The following is a 20,218-nucleotide window of genomic DNA, read 5'->3' on the forward strand; positions in this document are numbered from 1 at the left end:
TCTGAAGGGAAGAGTATTGTTAAAGAAGGAAGACAAAATAGAAAGGAGGATAGGGTTATAACAAGGTTAAGATTTGGGCATACAGGACTTAATTATACACTTTTTAAAATTCAAAAACATAATACTGGTAAATGTGATTATTCTGGAAAGTATGAAACATTAGAACATGTTATATTAGAATGTAATAAATATGAAAGAGAGAGAAGATATATGAGGAAAGAGTTTCAATGTATTAAGGAAAATATTAATTTATTAGATATTTTGAGGAAGCATTTGGGGAGTAAGCATATACAAATAGTTATTCAATATTTAAAGATAACTAAATTATTTCATAGGATTTGATTATAGAAGGTGTGAATTATATAAATGAGTAGAATACTAAGATATATATATATATATATATATATATATATATATATATATATATATATAATTCATCAAGAACCACACTGCATACCAGTAAGTGGTGGTAATACTGCTAAAAGTTTTTGCCAACCGGCATTAAACACCAGACGAAGAAGAAGAAGTGGAAGTTTGTTGTCATCATAGACATATATAAAGAGTAGACCCCGCATCGACCGCTCTCGCCTATAGGCGCTGACGAGATTTAGGGGGGCTATCTTGGGGCAGTCGATAACTCAGTTCAGTATAACGTGTTAACCAGGTGCAGAAGCAATTTTAGTCAACTATACTTGCTGATTATTAAACTAAGTTTCACGTTGTTGTTTTTTTTTTCCACAATTTTAAAGCTATAGCTATTATAACAAATGGTTATAATAGCAGTGCATTTAAATATTCTTAGTGTGGTTAAAAGTAGTTGAATATTTTGACAGAATTTATGTATGCTGCACAAAACACAGCCACTCATACACTTTAATAATTATTTGTTATTACTATATACAAAAACATAGTTACAGTAGATAGATAGACAGACAGACAGACAGACAGACAGACAGACAGACAGACAGACAGACAGATAGACAGACAGACAGATAGATAGATAGATAGATAGATAGATAGATAGATAGATAGATAGATAGATAGATAGATAGATAGATAGATAGAAATACCTTCTTTTGAGTCCCTGTGTAGAGCTTCTAATTGGTGCTGATTGGAAGTGGAGGCAGCTGGCCAGACTGACGGCAGCAAGCTTCCTCACCTGACAGCGCAAGCCCAAGCTCCGCTCCAGCCCAAGCACCAGATGATCAACCCCAGCTGGGAGCAGCTCAGATCAGACCAGCTCGGAGGAGCTCAGCTCATTCTTTGTCTCTCTCTGCTGCCTACATCTCTTTCCCTCTCCTCTCCAACCAGTTATGATTTTTGTTAAATAAATCCCGTTTTAAGTTATAACAGGCGGGGCTTCGCTTTGATTTGTTATGGTCCAAGAGCCAGGCCATAACAAAAAAAATCTATCTATCTATCTATCTATCTATCTATCTATCTATCTATCTATCTATCTATCTATCTATCTATCTATCTATCTATCTATCTATCTATCTATAGATAGAGCTTTGTTAGACATTAGCGAATATTCTATCTATCTATCTATCTATATATATATATATATATATATATATATATATATATATATATATATATATATTGAATAATATATTCATTGGTGAATATATTATTAGCCAATGTCTAAAGCTCTGATGCCTTCACGGAGTAGATGCAATTTTGGAGAGACTAAGTCACAAATACTTGGACGTGTAGACCTGTATCTCTCTGTCTAATATTAGAAAAATCACATTATAATATAAAAAATATTTTTTAATCTTACTTGTGAAAAGTTATCCCTCGAGCCCTGACATCAATAGTCCGTCGATTTAAACAAAAATTTGCCGAACTGTGCTGAGGTATTATTAGTATGTTCAGCTTGAATCAGCAGGTTAAGGGTAGCAGGTCGACCACCCCAAGATGGCGGCCGTAATTCCTGCGGGGTCCACTCTTATATTATGTCTATGGTTGTCATGAATAGTGGAAACCGATGGTAACTGTGTTAATCGATTCATTTTATTTTGATCGGCCTGATCCTGTGATAAATGTTTGGTTTGTGTCCAGGTTAAAAAATAATCAATAAAAAGTAAGACAAGACCACGAGTTGCTGCTCACCTGAGTAAAAGACACTCAGATAAAATGTTACAGAATGATTGTAAAATCTTTGTGAGGCACGAATCTGGTACGTTGGTTCTCCAGGGATCAATAAGGGTTCGTCTAAAGATGTTTAGAACTGATTGGTGACCTTTGGTTTATATTTCAGTTAGTTAGTTATAAGTAGAGTTATTACAAGTTGTTTTGCTGATTTATGGTTGTGATTTATGAGCATAGACTTCCAGGCTTAGGTGTGCTTTTCTACTGCTCAGTTTGGATATATGAAAGTTCCTCATGAAAGAATAGGAGTCAGTAACAGGAAAACTGAATCATACAAGATCTGCATGATCTGAGAATGATGGAGGAAAAGATACCCCCCTGTTTAATGTTTATTTATTATGTTGTTTTTGCTTGTAGCTCCAAATATTTTGGTAATTAGCATTTTTAGTATTTAATCAGATGAGATAATAATAATAATAATAATAATAATAATAATAATAATAATAATAATAATAGTCCATGTTGTACATTCTAATGTTTTTGTAAGTGATTTTATTATAATGTCTCTGTTTTAGAATAATGTAAGATTTATACAAGAGGAGAGAGGAAGAAGATAAGATGACAGAAATGAGATTAAATAAGAATGGAGGAAAATAGGAACACTAGACAACGGTTGACAAGAAGGAAAAAAATTACTTAGAAGCGTATTAATAAAGTCCGTTCGTCCGTCTTCTTCCGCTTATCCGGGGTCGGGTCGCGGGGGCAGCAGCTTCAGTAGGGAGGCCCAGACGTCCTTCTCCCCGGCCACTTGGGCCAGCTCCTCAGGAGGATACCCAAGGCGTTCCCAGGCCAGCCGGGAGACATAGTCCCTCCAGCGTGTCCTGGGTCTTCCCCTGGGCCTCCTCCCGGTGGGACGTGCCCGGAACACCTCACCAGGAGGCATCCTGACCAGATGCCCGAGCCACCTCAACTGGCTCCTCTCGACGTGGAGGAGCAGCGGCTCTACTCTGAGTTGACTGAGCTCCTCACCCTATCTCTAAGGGAGAGCCCAGACACACTACGAAGAAAACACATTTCAGCCGCTTGTATCCGGGATCTCGTTCTTTCGGTGACGACCCAAAGCTCGTGACCATAGATGAGGGTAGGAACGTAGATCGACCGGTAAATCGAGAGCTTCGCCTTTTGGCTCAGCTCTCTCTTCACCACAACGGATCGGTACAGCGCCCGCTTCACAGCAGACGCTGCACCAATCCGCCTGTCGATCTCCCGCTCCATCTTCCCCTCATTCGTGAACAAGACCCCAAGATACTTGAACTCCTCCACTAGGGGCAGCACATCCTCCCCAACCCGGAGAAGGCACTCTACCCTTTTCCGGTTCAAGACCATGGTCTCGGATTTGGAGGCACTGATTTTCATCCCGGCCACTTCGCACTCGGCTGCGAACCGCTCCAGTGAGAGCTGTAGATCACGCCCTGATGAAGCCAATAGGACCACGTCATCCGCGAATAGCAGAGACGCAATCCTAAGGCCACCAAAACGGATCCCCTCAACACCTTGGCTGCGCCTAGAAATTCTGTCCATAATAGTTATGAACAGAATCGGTGACAAAGGACAACCTTGGCCAACTCTCACCGGAAACGAGTCCGACTTACAGCCGGCAATGCGGACCAGACTCTGACACCGGTCGTACAGAGACCTGACAGCCCTTATTAAAGGGTCCGGTACTCCATACTCCCGGAGTACCCCCCACAGGATCCCTCGGAGCTGCTGAAGTTCAGGAAGTAGTGGAGCTTTGCTTATAGCCCATAAATTAATCTGCTACTTTGAGATGCACAGTCCCCTGAGGCGGTCAGGTGACAGTAAGAAACATGTATCACCCTTTACATGCAGGTTTGACCGCTACTTGTTTTTGAAGTTAATACAGAAAAACCTATTTCTCATAGGTATGTAGAAGTGAACAAAATAAGTATTTGTTGCACTTTTTTGAAAAGGTGGGGGAACTCTGTCTCCACAGACAGCCACAGGCTAAATGTTTGTATTTACTGTTTTTTCTTTTCCTCATGTGACTCTCCCCTTAGGGGGCAGCAGAGCTCTATGGGCCCCACAAAATTGGAAAGCCCTGCTAACCACCCTTGACCCCTCCACTACCACCCCCACCACTTTCCCCCAACCCAGAGACACAGTTCTAGTTTTCTATTAATAACACCATTTATTCATTTTATTAATCTTAGGATGCACTTAAATTGTGGAGAGGCACATTCCTGGTTTTTACACCTGATTTTTGTTGTTCAAATATTAATTAATTTAAAAATAAATGAAACCATTACTGTACCCGTTTCCTAATTTCATCTTGATGTTATGTATTGCTTTTTATGCACGAGCAAGAAATGTCCCCAGATTTGATTTCAGAAATCTGGTCACCTTTCTCTTTTTGAGTTAACAACTGAATCAACTGACACATTTTCATTGGTTTGGGATAAAGAAGTAAGGGTTAAAACTCCAACTGCATAATTTGTGTTATTAACGTTTGCTGGATAAGTCTAATCGGTCAACAACCGGTCAGATCACTGTCAGGACCCTGCGGGAAGCGTCGTGCAGTTTTCTGCCGGCCCCGCATGATCTGCTTTCCCCACAGGTGGCTGGAGTTGACAGGTGGGCGTGGTACACACCTGCGGCTCGTTCAGCAGCGCGGAGCTGCACTATAAAGACAGCACTTGGACTGCTGGACGATGCCAGAGTGTAGCCAAGTATTGGTATGCTTAAGAGGCCCTTGTTGCATGACAACGTTCCTTTTCAGAGCTTTAACAAATATTTCCTTCGTCTCAGGTCACCCCTTCTTCCCGAGTGTTCCTCGCTCCTCCGCGAACTCTGTCTCCGGTGCCCATTCGGCTCCAACGAGTCAATCCGTGGACACCTACGAAACCGCTCTGGTTACTCCAGCTTTCCTCAAGCCACCCATCCATCCACCTGCTGCTCGGGCCCCGCACGGATTCCTCCTGACCGCCCGCCTGTCTCTCCACCACCATCTGCCACCTAGGAGGGTCGCTGATCGGGTCCGTCTCTCCGCTCCACTCCCCCCGGCTAGATCGCGGCGCTCGGCGGTAAGCGGAAACTAAGTAACACCGTTCCCGTTGCTCCGTGAGCTGATCTAACTTTCTCCTTTGTCCGCAGACCGCCCGAGCCCGGCTGTACTTTCTGTCCCTGGCTGCGAGAAGCGTAAATCGCCTGAGATCGGCTCGTGCTCCCCTGCTTTAAAATAAATATCTGAAACTGCTCCGTGCCTCTTAAGTATATTCTGCATGTGGGTTAGACACGTCAAAACCATGACAGATTTACACTCTGGCCAGACAAACCCCGCTGATATACTCGAGAGGACGCTTGCTATCCATCAGGAGCAGCTGCAAAACCTTGGTTTTGCTGTAAATTCCACCCAGGATCAGCTGAAGGGGCTCGCAGGGCAGATCGGTCAACTGACTGACGCGCTGCGCGCCGCCGCACTGAATCCTCCCTCCGCGTCGCCTCCCTCTACATCGGGGCCCACGCCCCCCGAACCGCCTTCAGCTGTTGGCGCAACCTCCTCTCCCGGGCCGGAGAAGTTCTCTGGAGATAGCGGAGATTGTGGGGGTTTTTTGTTTCAATGCTCTCTAGTTTTTAATAATTCCCCGAGAGCGTTTAATCAAGACGAGACTAAGATCTCCTACATTTTGCGCCTGTTAACAGGGAAGGCCTTAAGATGGGCTGAGGCCCGTTTTCCAAATTGTCAAGACTTCAATTGTTCCTTTCAAGAGTTCCTACAGGAATTCAAGATGGTCTTTTCAGTCGAATCTGACCCTGTACAACAGTCCCGCCAGCTGCTGGCAGTCAGACAACGCGGTCGCCGCACCTCCGACTTCGCAGTGGAGTTCCGCACCTTAAGCCGGGCGTACACTGTACGAGTTTTTCAGTCGTGGTACTTATATACATCTCAAACTGTGCGACGAAACCGCGGGGTTTAAGTTCACCGCTCACGATCTGTGTACGGCGCGACGCCCGGACGCGACCGGAGTGCTCCCACTGTACGTCCGAACGTAGACAGAAGAAGACGGAAGAAGAAGAAGAAGAAGAAGACGGAAGGAGAAGAAGAAGACGGAAGGAGAAGGAGAAGAAGAAGAAGAAGACGGAAGGAGAAGAAGAAGAAGAAGAAGAAGACGGAAGTGTCGATGGCTACTGCAAAGAAACGCGCTGCTTTGGCAATAAGTGCAATTTTGTGTACAGAAAGCCCTAAAAAGAAAAGGCGAGGACGTATTTGGACAAAGACATGGCTGAGGAAACGTGACATCTACGGTCTGTCTGTTTTACAGAAAGAACTTGAGGTAAGCTGACGTTGTGCACATTTAACACCCCAGCCTTTTCCTCTTTGTTTATCAACAATGTCATGATAGTCAGTTAAATGCAGAAATAAATGTTTGGTGTCTATAGCCTGCTTTTGTTATAATTAAACTACTGTTATGCTACTGTTATACTACTCTTATGTGTGTGTATTTAATGACAGCCCTATCTATCAATAGGTAGATGATATGGCGGGATTTCGGGAGCTTCTGCGGATGTCGGTCGAGGACTTTTCTTATCTCCTGGAGAGGGTGACACCACACATAATAAAGAAAGACACACACCTAAGAAAAGCCATCAGCCCCAGGGACAGGCTCTCTGTGACCTTACGCTTTCTGGCAACAGGTAAGTGTATTTAAAAAAAAAAACACTTCTGCAACACTGCTCATTACATTTAATAGAGGTTAACATGATGCAAAAAAAAAAAAACCTTTAACCACATCACATTATAAATCACTTCGCCCAAGTTCATACAATTACAGCTACTAATGCCCTGTGAGTGGACATCTGTCCTTTATACTGCCACTTTATTTTATTCTAGACATAGGCAAAATGAATATGACAGCTGTCCCATGTTGGCATCATAAATTTTAAAATATATAATAATTTAAAATAGCACAACTTAATATTGACACCATCTAAAGGCATACAGTAAAATATAAAAACATCTTAAATTGTTACATGTCTTATTTTGGCAAAACCAGAGTTGTGATTTAAAGTCTTATTAAAACTGGTAAGACTTTAAATCACCAGGAAGTGAGTTCCACATTACAGATCCTTGTATCCCTTTTTATTACACTACACCGATAAAGGAGCGCTGTTTGAAAAAGGTTTGTGACGCCTGATCTAAATCTACCTAACTATCTAAATCACTTTCTTTATTTTGACAGGCGAGACCTTCAAGTCATTAGGTTTTCAATACAGGATTGGAAGCACAACACTGAGTCGGATAGTGATGGAAACGTGCACAGCCCTCACTACAGTGCTGCGGGATGTTTACTTGAAGGTAAATTTCTGTTACAGCTATTTTTATACTGCTTAAAGTTTACTGAACATTTTTCAAATATGTTCCACAAGTAAACCAAAAGTCATTAGTTTTTTTCTCCAGTCTTTGTGAAATGTGGTAAAAAAAAAAACAGTGTTTAAGACATAAAAACGTGTTTTCCAAAAATGTTTATTTCATACATCATATTTTGTGTTCCACAGACACCATCAACTGACTCTGAGTGGACGGCCATAGCCAGAGACTTTGAAGACAAATGGCAGTTTCCACACTGCTTAGGAGCAATAGATGGGAAACATGTATTCATTCAACCCCCTCGCAACAGTGGAAGCATGTTTTATAACTACAAGTCTAGGTTTTCCATCATACTCATGGCAGTTGTTGACGCAAACTACAAGTTTGTGTATGCAAGCGCAGGGACACAAGGAAGGGTGTCTGATGCTGGAGTGTTTGCTCATTCTGACCTTAGAGATGCTATGGACACAGGCATACTGAATTTCCCCCCCGATGACTCCCTGCCAGGCACTGATAATGTGATTCCCTACATGTTTATTGGTGATGATGCGTATCCCCTCCGACCAGATCTGATGAAACCATATCCCTTTCGGAACCTTAACAACAATCAGCGGATCTTCAACTACCGTCTTTCCAGAGCACGGCGTGTTGTGGAAAATGCTTTTGGAATTCTTGTGAATCGGTTTAGGGTTTTCAGAACAACCATCTGCCTGGATCCAGACAAGGTAGTCACCATTGTGTTCACATGTCTCTGTCTCCACAACTTTCTCCGACAGCAGAGGTCTGAGGGCTACGTACCACCTGGTTATGTAGATTCAGAGGATGCTAACAACCGGCTGATTGAAGGAGCATGGAGGAGGGAGGGGGCACTTCAGTCCATTTCAGCAGGCCAAGCACGCAACCCATCAGTGGAGGCAAAGAGACAAAGGGAGGTCCTCTGCCAATACTTTGTCTCACCTGCAGGAAGCGTGTCATGGCAAGAAAACATGGTGTAGGTCCAGGACCAAAGTAAAAACTGAGTGTTTCTTTTTTTTTCTTTTTTTGGAATACACTGTGTATAGAAAGGAAAATTATAAACAGAGTTCACAAACGCCCATATCATCTACCTGTTACTTTGAAAACGTGGAAATGTCAGTACTTGTGTTTGCAGCCTTCTGATGTCATTAAAGCCATACACGTGACAACGATGTGTCGCCTGCAATTTTATTTTAAACTTTACCTATTACAAAGCCTACTTAGACATGTTTTGAAATATTAAAACAAAGTAGAAAACAGTACTGTACATTATTGGGAAATAAGTGATTTACTCATTCAGAAAAACCTTTATTTACAAAATGTGCAAACAGTGCTACATTCAAGTAGATGGCACATCAAGAACAGTTCGATTGTTCTCTTTCGTACCCCAGACAAACTTGTGTGTAGAAACTGAACATGTAGATTAAAACAAATCTATGTTGTAAAGAATAAACTAAAAGTATTAGCTTCAGATATTTAGAGAAATGCAAAATTTGGAAATTCTCCAAAACCAAAGTGGTTTCTGTCACAAAGAGCTTTGATCTCTCTTGACACATTTATTTTTTACAAACCAGCTAATCAGAATTTAACATTGTTGTAAAAGACATAGGCTGGGTAGATGGGGCCTGGTAGTCTTGTGCGGAATACAATGATGGCCTAGGCAGCTGACTTCCTGCCTCCCGTGCATCATATACAGAGGAGGCAGAGGCCTCCTGTGTATATGATGCACGGGAAGCCTGTGCTTCCTGTGCATCATAAATCAAATCCATGATTTTTCTTTTAAGCCTTGCATAATCTACTTTGTCTTCGATGATTCTTATCTCTGTGGCTACTTGCTGTCCAAACAGCTCCGCAGGGTCGCCAGTAGATGAGAGAGTTTTTTGTACTTGCTGGAGCAGTGAAAGTTTGGTCATTTCAAGTCTTTGCTGAGTAGATTGAGGTTTTTTTTTTGGGACCCATTGTTTTTGCACCGGCTGACATGTCACAGGCACACTGCTTTCCTCTTCTGGCACTGACACTGGACTGATGGTATCTGAAGACACATCTGCTTCACTTTCAACAGTGGATGGATCCTCCTCTCCCTCAAAAGTGTCCTCTGACTCAGCGCCAGGCTGTGGGAAAAAGTGTAGACAGCAATCAGAATAGAGTGATTACAAGTAACAAGTTTGATCAGTTACTCCAGTCAGATAATTTTACACATAATTATTAGGTGCAGGTTGACTGTAGTGACTTAAACCTCAAGGTGTTTGAATTTATACATTTAAGTGTGCATTTCTTTGGACTTTAACATTATGTCCATCATGTCCCCACTTTTATGCTGTGCTTATATGAACTTACTCTCAGTGTAGATTCTGTAGTTCTGTGGATGACGTGACCCTTCAAAAAGTCTAGGTGCTTCAGTATCCACTTCTGCTTTGGAGTCAGTGGTTTCTGGGCACTGCCGCTGGGCTTGGGTCTCATCAATTTTCCGTATTGCGTCCGGAGTGATGCCACACGGGTTTTAACCTCATTCACTGCAAAAGAAAAGTATATTTTTTCACGTATATTGCCAGTAACTCTCTTTCTCTCTCTCTTTTTTTTTTTTCACACACACACACACACACACACACACACAAAAAACAAACAAAACAAAATGCTGTTGGTCAAGACAGGAACGTACCAGGTAGCTGTAATTGGGTAGCAATATCGACCCAACTCTTCTCCCTTTTATTCCTGTTGTGGTAGCTTTGGGAGCCAACATCAAAGAGACTGGGGTGAGCTTGCCAAAGTTCCACGAGCTGCTCCTCCGTCGACTGACTCCATGAAACACGTGTTGCCGCCATAGTTCTGTGTTGTGTTCTGTGTTGTCCGAGAGGAAAACGGAAGCGGAATCTACTTGTTTGCGCGTGCGCACTGCGCGAGGTTGGGGGAAAAACGGCTCGTAAACTGTCGTAGCTCTGCTTCACCAGCAGGATGCGCTCACGAAAACCTCACGACGGCCGACTGATTTTCAAACATGTTTGATTTTCACCGATCGTCCGATTCCTGAGCGGGAGGTAGTCGTGAGAAGCCAGTCCCCCCTCCTCCCCCCCTCTAAGATCAAGCTGAAATCCGCCCCGATTCAAAAATGCCCGCACGACTGAATCGGCCCGAAAAGGGGAAAAGGGGAAAAACTCGTACAGTGTACGCCCGGCTTTAGCTGCCGCCGCCGGCTGGGAACAGCGAGCGCTCAAGACGGTCTTCTTTAATGCGCTAGACGAATCCCTTAAGGATGAGCTAGCCCGTCTAGAGGAGCCTGACTCTTTAAATAAATTGATTGAACTCACCATCCGTCTCGATGACCGTCTTAGAAGTAGGGGCCGGGGCAGGTCTGAGAGATCCCCGCGGCTGTCGGCTCCTCTCCCTCCCGAGCGCATTCCTCCCAGGCCGGCTGCCGCCTCACCACCTCCACCTGAACCTATGCAGATAGGCCGGGTGCGTTTAACACCAGAAGAGAGGCAGCAACGCATGGAAGCTAGGCAGTGTATCTATTGTGCCTCACCTGACCATTTCATCCGTGCCTGCCCTGAGCTGTCAAAAGACCGGGTCCGTCGGCTGTAGTGGAGAAGCCGGTGTTACGTCAATCCGCGTTTCCCCATCACATACGGTTCCCCCTTCGTCTTCTTGCCGCTCCGCCCCGCCCACGCGGCAAAATAGGCGCGTGCTCGTGATGAGCACTGAGAAAGCACGCGCGTGGCAAGCACGCGCTTGTTCGGCGCGCTTGTCTGAGGAACTACGGACACCGTGAAAGCTCAAACAACATGTTTCGGCAAAGTTGTCACACTTTCTTCACGTTTTTGTGGGAAACTAATAGTAATAATACTAATAATTATAATAAATATATATGTTATACATATTATGATTATAATAAATAATATATATTTTATACATATATTATAATTATAATACATAATATATGTTATATATATATATATATATATATATATATATATATATATATATATATAGATATTATAATTATAATACATAATATATGTTATAGTTATAATTATAATATATATATGTTGTATATATTATAATTATAATATGTTGTATATATTATAATTATAATAGATAGATAGATAGCATAATGCTATATGAATTAAAAACAGGGCAATGCAATTTAATGCTCAATATTACCCATCAGATACCGTTTTCCCTGTTTTACAGTGGGGGAACGCTATCTGATGGCCATAAATTTCACATCAGATAACGTTCCCCCTGTTTTACAGTGGGGGAACGGTATCTGATGGAGACATTTCACCCATCAGATAGCGTTCCCCCTATGTTAAAATCACCCATCAGATAGCGTTCCCCCTGTTTTACAGTGGGGGAACACTATCTGATGGAGACATTTCACCCATCAGATAGCGTTCCCCCACTTTAAAACAGGGGAAACGGTATCTGATGGGAGATTTATGGCCATCAGATAGCGTTCCCCCACTGTAAAACAGGGGGAACGCTATCTGAAGGGAGATTTATGGCCATCAGATAGCGTTCCCCCACTGTAAAACAGGGGAAACGGTATTGATGGGTATATGTGAGCATTAAATTGCATTGCCCTGTTTGGAATTCATATAGCATATGCGCTATCTATATAATTAGAATATATACAAACATATAATATAAGTGGAGACAACAGTATAGAAATAAGTATAACTAAACATAATTATGTATATAATGTATAATATAGAGTATGATAATATAAATAGATATATATTATATATATATATATATATGTTTATATATATATAACATATATTATGTATTATAATTATAATATATGTATAAAATATTATATTTATTATAATCATAATATGTATTAACATATATATTTATTATAATTGATTATATTATTAGTATTATTACTATTAGTTTCCCGCAAAAACGTGAAGAAAGTGTGACAACTTTGCCGAAACATGTTGTTTGAGCTTTCACGGTGTCCGTAGTTCCTCAGACAAGCGCGCCGAACAAGTGCGTGCTTGCCACGCGCATGCTTTCTCAGTGCTCATCACGAGCACGCGCCTATTTTGCCGCGTGGGCGGGGCGGAGCGGCAAGAAGACGAAGGGGGAACCGTATGTGATGAGGAAACGCGGATTGACGTAACACCGGCGGACCACAAGCCTTCGTCTCCCGCGCCTCCACATCTTCCTGCGTCCCCACGTTTCTGTCTGCGAGCAATAATTCCCACGGCTCATGACAGAGTAAGTTTCGCTGCTCTAGTTGATTCGGGCTGCGATTTTAATCTAATCGATGGTTCTCTTGTGCAGCAGATCGGCATCGAAACTGTGCCACTGCCTACGCCCCTTCAGGTGTCCGCCCTGGATGGTGGCAACCTCCCGCAAATTACCCACCAGACCGAGCCCCTGGAGGTCATCATTTCAGGTAACCACCGCGAACGTGTCTCATTTTTTGTTTTTCCAGTAAAACACGCTCCGTTAGTCCTCGGATACTCGTGGCTAAGAGAACACAACCCACACATTAATTGGGCCGAGCAGCGGGTCGAGTCCTGGTCAGCTACCTGTCACTCACGCTGTTTACTTTACGCGTTTCCCTCACATCCTCCATCGGAGGTTACCGCATCTGGTGAGTCCTCGGTGGATCTTGGTCTTGTCCCCGAGATGTATCACGATCTATGGCAGGTGTTTAGTAAAAGTAAGGCCAGTTCTTTACCCCCGCACCGTCCGTACGACTGCGCCATCGACCTGCTGCCCGGCGCTCCGCTGCCCTCAAGCCGCCTATATAACATCTCCCGGGCCGAGCGCCAGGCGCTGGAGAAATATATCAGCGAGTCTCTCGCTGCGGGTCTGATCCGTCCCTCCTCCTCGCCGTTAGGGGCGGGGTTCTTTTTTGTGGGCAAGAAAGACGGGTCGCTTCGCCCATGCATTGATTATCGCGGGCTCAACCAAATCACCGTTAAAAACAAATACCCCCTGCCGCTCCTTTCCTCCGCGCTTGAACCTGTCCAAAATGCCACCGTATTCACAAAGTTAGACCTGCGTAACGCGTATCACTTAGTACGGATCCGCCGGGGGGATGAGTGGAAGACGGCTTTTAAGACCCCACTGGGCCATTTCGAATACATGGTGATGCCTTTTGGGCTCTGTAACGCTCCGTCAGTCTTTCAAGCCCTCGTCAATGACGTCCTCCGGGATTTTCTCAACATATTCGTTTTTGTCTATCTGGATGACATCCTGATTTATTCCCAGAGTCCCACCGAGCATTATCACCATGTTCGTTTAGTTCTCCAACGCCTCCTCGAAAACCGCTTATTTGTCAAAGCGGAAAAATGTGAATTCCATAAACCCTCTGTAACCTTCCTAGGTCTAATTCTAGAGGGTGGGCGGGTTCGATCTGACCCTGAGAAGATCAAGGCGGTCCTCACCTGGCCCGTTCCTGAGACGCGGAAGCAACTCCAGCGCTTCCTAGGTTTTGCAAACTTCTACCGCCGTTTCATTAGGAATTACAGCCAGATCGCCGCCCCCCTACACGCTCTAACGTCCCCCAAGACCCCATTTATGTGGAACACTGAAGCCAATGCAGCCTTCGAGGACTTAAGAAATCGCTTCTCCCAAGCACCTGTTCTCAAGCATCCTGACCCGCTGAAACAGTTTATCCTGGAGATCGATGCCTCAGACACGGGGGTTGGTGCTGTACTCTCCCAGCAATCCGATGATGACCAAAGGCTCCATCCCTGCGCCTTTTTCTCCCGTCGCCTGACCCCTCCTGAACGCAACTATGATGTTGGGGATCGTGAGTTGCTAGCTATTAAACTCGCGCTGGAAGAGTGGCGTCACTGGCTAGAGGGGTCCGAGCAGCCCGTCATCATTTGGACTGATCATAAAAACTTGGCTTATTTACAGTCCGCCAAACGTCTAAACCCTCGGCAAGCCCGCTGGTCACTGTTCTTTTCCCGTTTTAACCTGTCCATAACATACCGCCCCGGTTCCAAGAACCTGAAGCCCGACGCCCTTTCTCGCCTCTACTCCCCACACGACTCCGATCCTGAACCAGCTCCTATCTTACCCCCCACCTGCACCGTTGGCTCGTTACGTTGGGAAATAGAAGAAGTCATCACCCGAGCTCAACAGAATGAACCTGATCCAGGCAACGGTCCTGCCAATCGAGTTTATGTGCCCCGCGCTGCACGCGCTCAAGTGATTCACTGGAGCCACGCCTCCAAATTCTCCGCTCACCCAGGCACCCACCGAACTCTCTCCCACATCTCCCGGCGATTCTGGTGGCCATCTATGGCTAAGGACATCCAGGAATATGTCCTCGCTTGCCCCGTCTGTGCCAAGAATAAACCATCAAACCGACCCCCTTCGGGTCTCCTACGTCCACTACCGATCCCCAAACGCCCCTGGTCCCACATAGCCCTTGATTTTGTTACCGGTCTCCCACTCTCTCAGGGGATGACGACAATCTTAACCATAGTCGACCGGTTCTCGAAAGCCTGTCATTTAGTTCCCCTCCGCAAGCTCCCCTCCGCTCTACAGACTGCTCAGCTCCTGGTTAAGCACGTTTTCCGTCTGCATGGGATCCCACAGGACATCCTGTCCGATCGAGGTCCCCAGTTCACCTCCCGAGTCTGGAGGGAATTTGCCTCCGCTCTGGGAGCTCGGTGCTCTCTCTCTTCTGGGTACCACCCCCAGACTAATGGTCAGACGGAGCGGCTTAACCAGGAGCTCGAGTCAGCCCTCCGGTGTCTCACTTCCACTAACCCATCTGACTGGAGTAAATTCCTCCCGTGGGTGGAGTATGCTCATAATACTCATACCTCCACCGCAACTGGTTTTTCCCCCTTTGAAGTATCCCTCGGATATCAGCCCCCCCTTCTTCCCACGGACGAACAACAGATCGCCGTCTCTTCTGTGGAGAACCAGATCCGCCGCTGTAGGCGGATCTGGACCGAAACCATCCAGGCTCTCCACAGAACTGTCGAGCAGAACCGCCGGTTTGCAGACCGGAGGCGAGTACCTGCCCCTCGCTATCGTCCCGGTCAGCAGGTCTGGCTGCTCTCACGGGATCTTCCAACCAGGGGCGCTCCACGTAAATTGGCTCCCCGTTACTCCGGCCCCTTTACTGTAGGCTCTGTTATCAGCCCCTCTGCTGTCCGTCTTCGCCTTCCCCCGCACTCCAGAATCCACCCTACTTTCCATGTTTCACAAGTTAAGCCCGTGCTGTCCAGCCCTCTGTCTCAGGTCACCCCTTCTTCCCGAGTGTTCCTCGCTCCTCCGCGAACTCTGTCTCCGGTGCCCATTCGGCTCCAACGAGTCAATCCGTGGACACCTACGAAACCGCTCTGGTTACTCCAGCTTTCCTCAAGCCACCCATCCATCCACCTGCTGCTCGGGCCCCGCACGGATCCCTCCTGACCGCCCGCCTGTCTCTCCACCACCATCTGCCACCTAGGAGGGTCGCTGATCGGGTCCGTCTCTCCGCTCCACTCCCCCCGGCTAGATCACGGCGCTCGGCGGTAAGCGGAAACTAAGTAACACCGTTCCCGTTGCTCCGTGAGCTGATCTAACTTTCTCCTTTGTCCGCAGACCGCCCGAGCCCGGCTGTACTTTCTGTCCCTGGCTGCGAGAAGCGTAAATCGCCTGAGATCGGCTCGTGCTCCCCTGCTTTAAAATAAATATCTGAAACTGCTCCGCGCCTCTTGAGTATATTCTGCATGTGGGTTAGACACGTCAAAAACCATGACAATCACACTTTTCCAGCGTAAATAAGTTCATAACAGCTAATTAATAAATACCCTGTTAGTGTTAGTCATTACAGGTTTGGAGCCCTTGGATCACAACATTTTGAATTACATTTGTTATAGCTACCATTTGAGTTTGAATGATCTATTATTAAAATTATAATAGCAAATTATAATTATAATTAGGGCTGCACAGTGGAGCAGGGGGTAGCACTGTTGCATTGCAGCAAGAAGATTCTGGGTTCAAATCCAACCCTCTTTCTGCATGGAGTTTGCATGTTCTCCCTGTGCATGCGTTAAGTTAATTGGCTTCTCTAAAATTGTCTTTAGGTGTGAGTGTGTGCGTGAATGGTTGTTTGTCCTGTCTTTTCTCTGTGTTACCCTGCGACAGACTGGCGACCTGTCCAGGGTGTACCCTGCCTCTCGCCCAGTAAACGCTGGAGATAGGCACCAGCAACCCCCATGACCACATCAATTCAATTCAATTTTATTTATATAGCGCCAATTCATGAAACAAGTCATCTTGAGGCACTTTACAAAGTCAGAATCAGTCAGATTATACAGATTGGTGAAAAATTTCCTATATAAGGGAACCAGTTGGTTGCTTCAAAGTCCCGACGAGCAACATTCACTCCTGAAGAAGCGTAGAGCTACAGGGAGAGTTGTCTGCATTGTCCATGGCTTTGCAGCAATCCCTCATACTGAGCAAGCATGAAGTGACAGTGCAAAGAAAAACCACCCATTAGCGGGAAGGAAAAACCTCCAGCAGAACCGGGCTCAGTATGAACGGTCATCTGCCTCGGCCGACTGGGGGTTACAGAAGACAGAGCAGAGACACAACAAGACAGACAAAAAAAGCACAGAAGCAAACATTGATCCATTAATATGTTCTACATTAGATGATAATAGCGGGTGATCTGTCTTCCTTGGATGATGTCACAGTGAACAGAACGTCATACCAGCTGTGCCTACTATGAAGAAAAAAGAGAGCAAAAAGTTAAAAGCTGAAATGATGACAGTCATTTCAATGTAATGCAATGCAAAACAGGAGAACAGTAGACTGGAGAACAGTAGAGTGAGAAAAATAGGCCCTGATGTCCTCCAGTAGCCTAAGCCTATAGCAGCACAACTATAGAGGTAGCTCAGGGTAACATGAGCCACTCTAACTATAAGCTTTGTCAAAAAAGAAAGTTTTAAGATTAGTCTTAAAAGTAGTCTTCCTCACGGACCAAAACTGGGAGTTGGTTCCACAGGAGAGGAGCCTGATAGTTAAAGGATATGCCTCCCATTCTACTTTTAGATACTCTAGGAACCACCAGCAGACCTGCAGTCTGAGAGCGAAGTGCTCTGTTAGGAATATACGGGGTAATCAGAGCTCTGATATATGATGGAGCTTGATTATTAAGGGCTTTATACGTTAGAAGAAGAATTTTAAATTCTATTCTTGATTTAACAGGAAGCCAATGAAGGGAAGCTAAAATTGGAGAAATTTGATCCCTTTTGTTGATTTTCATCAGAACTCTTGCCGCAGCATTTTGGATCAGCTGAATACTTCAAACTGCATTTTGTGGACTTCCTGATAGTAAATAATTACAATAGTCTAGCCTTGAAGTAACAAATGCATGGACTAGTTTTTCAGCATCACCCCTGGACAGAATGTTTCTAATTTTGCCGATTTTCCTGAGGTGAAAAAAGAAAAGTCTGGAAACCTGTTTAATATGGGATTTAAATGACATGTCTTGGTCAAAAACAACACCAAGGTTTTTTACTTTATTACCAGAGGCCAATTTAATGCCATCCAGATTAAGTGATTGATTAAGAAGTTTATTTTTTAGGACTCTGGTCCAAAGATTACAACTTCTGTCATGTCAGAATTAAAATGCAGAAAATTTAAAGTCATCCAGCTTTTGATGTCATTAAGACATGACTGCAGTCGAAGTAACTGATTGGATTCAGCAGGATTTATGGACAAATATAGCTGAGTGTCATCAGCATAATAGTGAAAATTAATCCCATGCTGTCTGATAATTTTGCCAATCGGAAACATATATATAGTAAAGAGAATTGGTCCAAGGACTGAACCCTGTGGTACTCCACAGGTGACCCTAGAGTTTGAGGAAGATTTATTATTAACATGAACAAACTGGAATCTGTCCGACAGATAAGATGTAAACCAGCCTAATGCTTTCCCCTTAATTCCTACAGTATGCTCAGGTCTTTGTAGGAGAATATTGTGATCAATTGTGTCAAATGCAGCACTGAGATCTAACAGGACAAGTATAGACACAAGTCCATTATCTGAGGCCATTAGAATGTCATTAGTGACCTTCACCAGAGCTGTTTCAGTGCTATGATGAGCTCTAACGCCTGACTGAAACTCCTCAAGTAGGTAATTACTTTGTAAATGTTCACATAGTTGATTAGCAAGTACTTTCTCAAGAATTTTAGATAAGAAAAGAAGATTAGATATAGGTCTGTAATTTATTAACTCATCTTGATCAAGAGATGGTTTAATAACAGCTAATTTAAAAGCCTGTGGTACATATCCATTTACCAAGGATAGATTAATCATGTCTAAAATAGGACCACTGAACAGAGGGAATACCTCCTTAAACAATGTGGTTGGGATTGGGTATAACATACAGGTAAAAGGTTTAGATAAAGCTAAAATTTTAGATAGCTCAGAAAGCTCTACTGCTTCTAAACAGTTCAGACACTGCACAGGTTCTAAAGATTCCTCCAACGCTTCCTCACTTACTGTGGACGAGGTAATCATGTTTGGGTGGATGCCAATTATTTTATTTTTAAAATAAAACATGGGGGATTAAGCGGGTCAGAAAATGGATGGATGGATGGAAATCATAATTAATAATAATACTCATAATCAAACAGGTTTCTGGCACAACATGACCAATATGTATGATTTTATTGAATTTGACTATGTAAATTGCCTTGAGATGACATGTATTGTTAATTGGCGCTATATAAATAAAATTGAATTGAACTAAATAAATTAATTTAATTCAATTTTTTCTTTACATGTTTTCTTCTTGATTGGGAATAATACTAACCTTTAATGGAGGATTTCCTTTAGAAACTGGTCGTTAACACTAAAATTATTTCCCTCAGTTCTCTGCCCTGACTCCTGACCTGCTCTTTTTGCTAGTACTCATGGCCAACTTAATGCACAGGCTTACCTGGCCTAATGCCCAGTTAAGCCTGTGCATTAAGTTATGCATTAAGTATTGAGGGCCTTCAGTTTTGAGGTCAATTAATTTAAATACAGATCTCTTGCTGCTGATTGCCCCAAAACAAAAACAACCCACATGGGCTCAATAAGTTATGGCCCAACTCCCAGCCATAGTTTGACCAATTATAATGTGGATAGCAATTTTTCTATTCCGTTCCTTATTGCACCTCCCCGCTTCCCCCACTGTGATTTAACACGTTGCAGAGCAGTGCTCGTAAAGAAAAGACACTTGTCACAAGGAGCTTTGAGAGAAATAATTATTTGAAACCATACCAAAACTGACATAGTTTTTTTGTAAAAAAAAAAAAACATCTGCCAGAGAAGATGATCCTGCTAAAGGATTGTCAGTTTCCAATTCATCAACCACCTGAGGGACAGCAGGACGAGGTGCGTCACACACAGGTGGATGTTTTGCTTGCCAAAGGGGAGCAGGTAGGTGGAGAAGATAAGGACGAGCCCAGTTGGAGCGAGAGAATGAGGCAAGGGGAGACATTCAGTTTGATCCATATAAAAATAACCCAGGCCTCTTGGGAAATACTGTCAACCAACAGGGACTGGAACTGTGTCAGAATAAAGATGCCAACCTCTCTGCATTGGAGCGAGCCTACAAGCACCTAAGACGATTTTTCTCAAAAACGTATTTTAAACGCAAACTCAGCAAGAGAGAGAGCTGTCTTAGAGGACAACTGTGTTATTCACCATCAGAGGGTACGAAACATGTGCTGTTTTGCTTGTTAAATATTTGACAAC

At 44.0% G+C, this 20,218-nt stretch overlaps 1 protein-coding gene and 1 long non-coding RNA gene across 3 annotated transcripts; one reads left to right on the top strand and one right to left on the bottom strand.

Moving 5' to 3' along the window:
• The first annotated feature begins 6,099 nt into the window (after positions 1–6,099).
• On the top strand, positions 6,100–8,293 carry LOC110366737 (protein ANTAGONIST OF LIKE HETEROCHROMATIN PROTEIN 1). Its single transcript, XM_036137755.1, has 5 exons — positions 6,100–6,446; positions 6,642–6,807; positions 7,353–7,468; positions 7,669–8,162; positions 8,257–8,293. The coding sequence occupies exons 1-5, from the start codon at positions 6,294–6,296 to the stop codon at positions 8,291–8,293; spliced, it is 966 nt and encodes a 321-aa protein (XP_035993648.1). The 5' UTR covers positions 6,100–6,293.
• A 497-nt stretch (positions 8,294–8,790) lies between these two features.
• LOC118563381 lies at positions 8,791–10,492 on the bottom strand. 2 transcript variants are annotated; one of them, XR_004931174.1, is made up of 3 exons: positions 10,155–10,492; positions 9,833–10,008; positions 8,791–9,606 (listed from the first exon to the last, which is right to left on the bottom strand). It is a non-coding gene; the product is annotated as an uncharacterized LOC118563381 (long non-coding RNA). The 2 variants fall into 2 exon arrangements; XR_004931173.1 differs by having other exon boundaries at positions 9,833–10,492.
• Positions 10,493–20,218: the final 9,726 nt, after the last annotated feature.

This window comes from Fundulus heteroclitus, chromosome 6 (genome assembly GCF_011125445.2).
Source record: "Fundulus heteroclitus isolate FHET01 chromosome 6, MU-UCD_Fhet_4.1, whole genome shotgun sequence".
NCBI lineage: Eukaryota > Metazoa > Chordata > Actinopteri > Cyprinodontiformes > Fundulidae > Fundulus > Fundulus heteroclitus.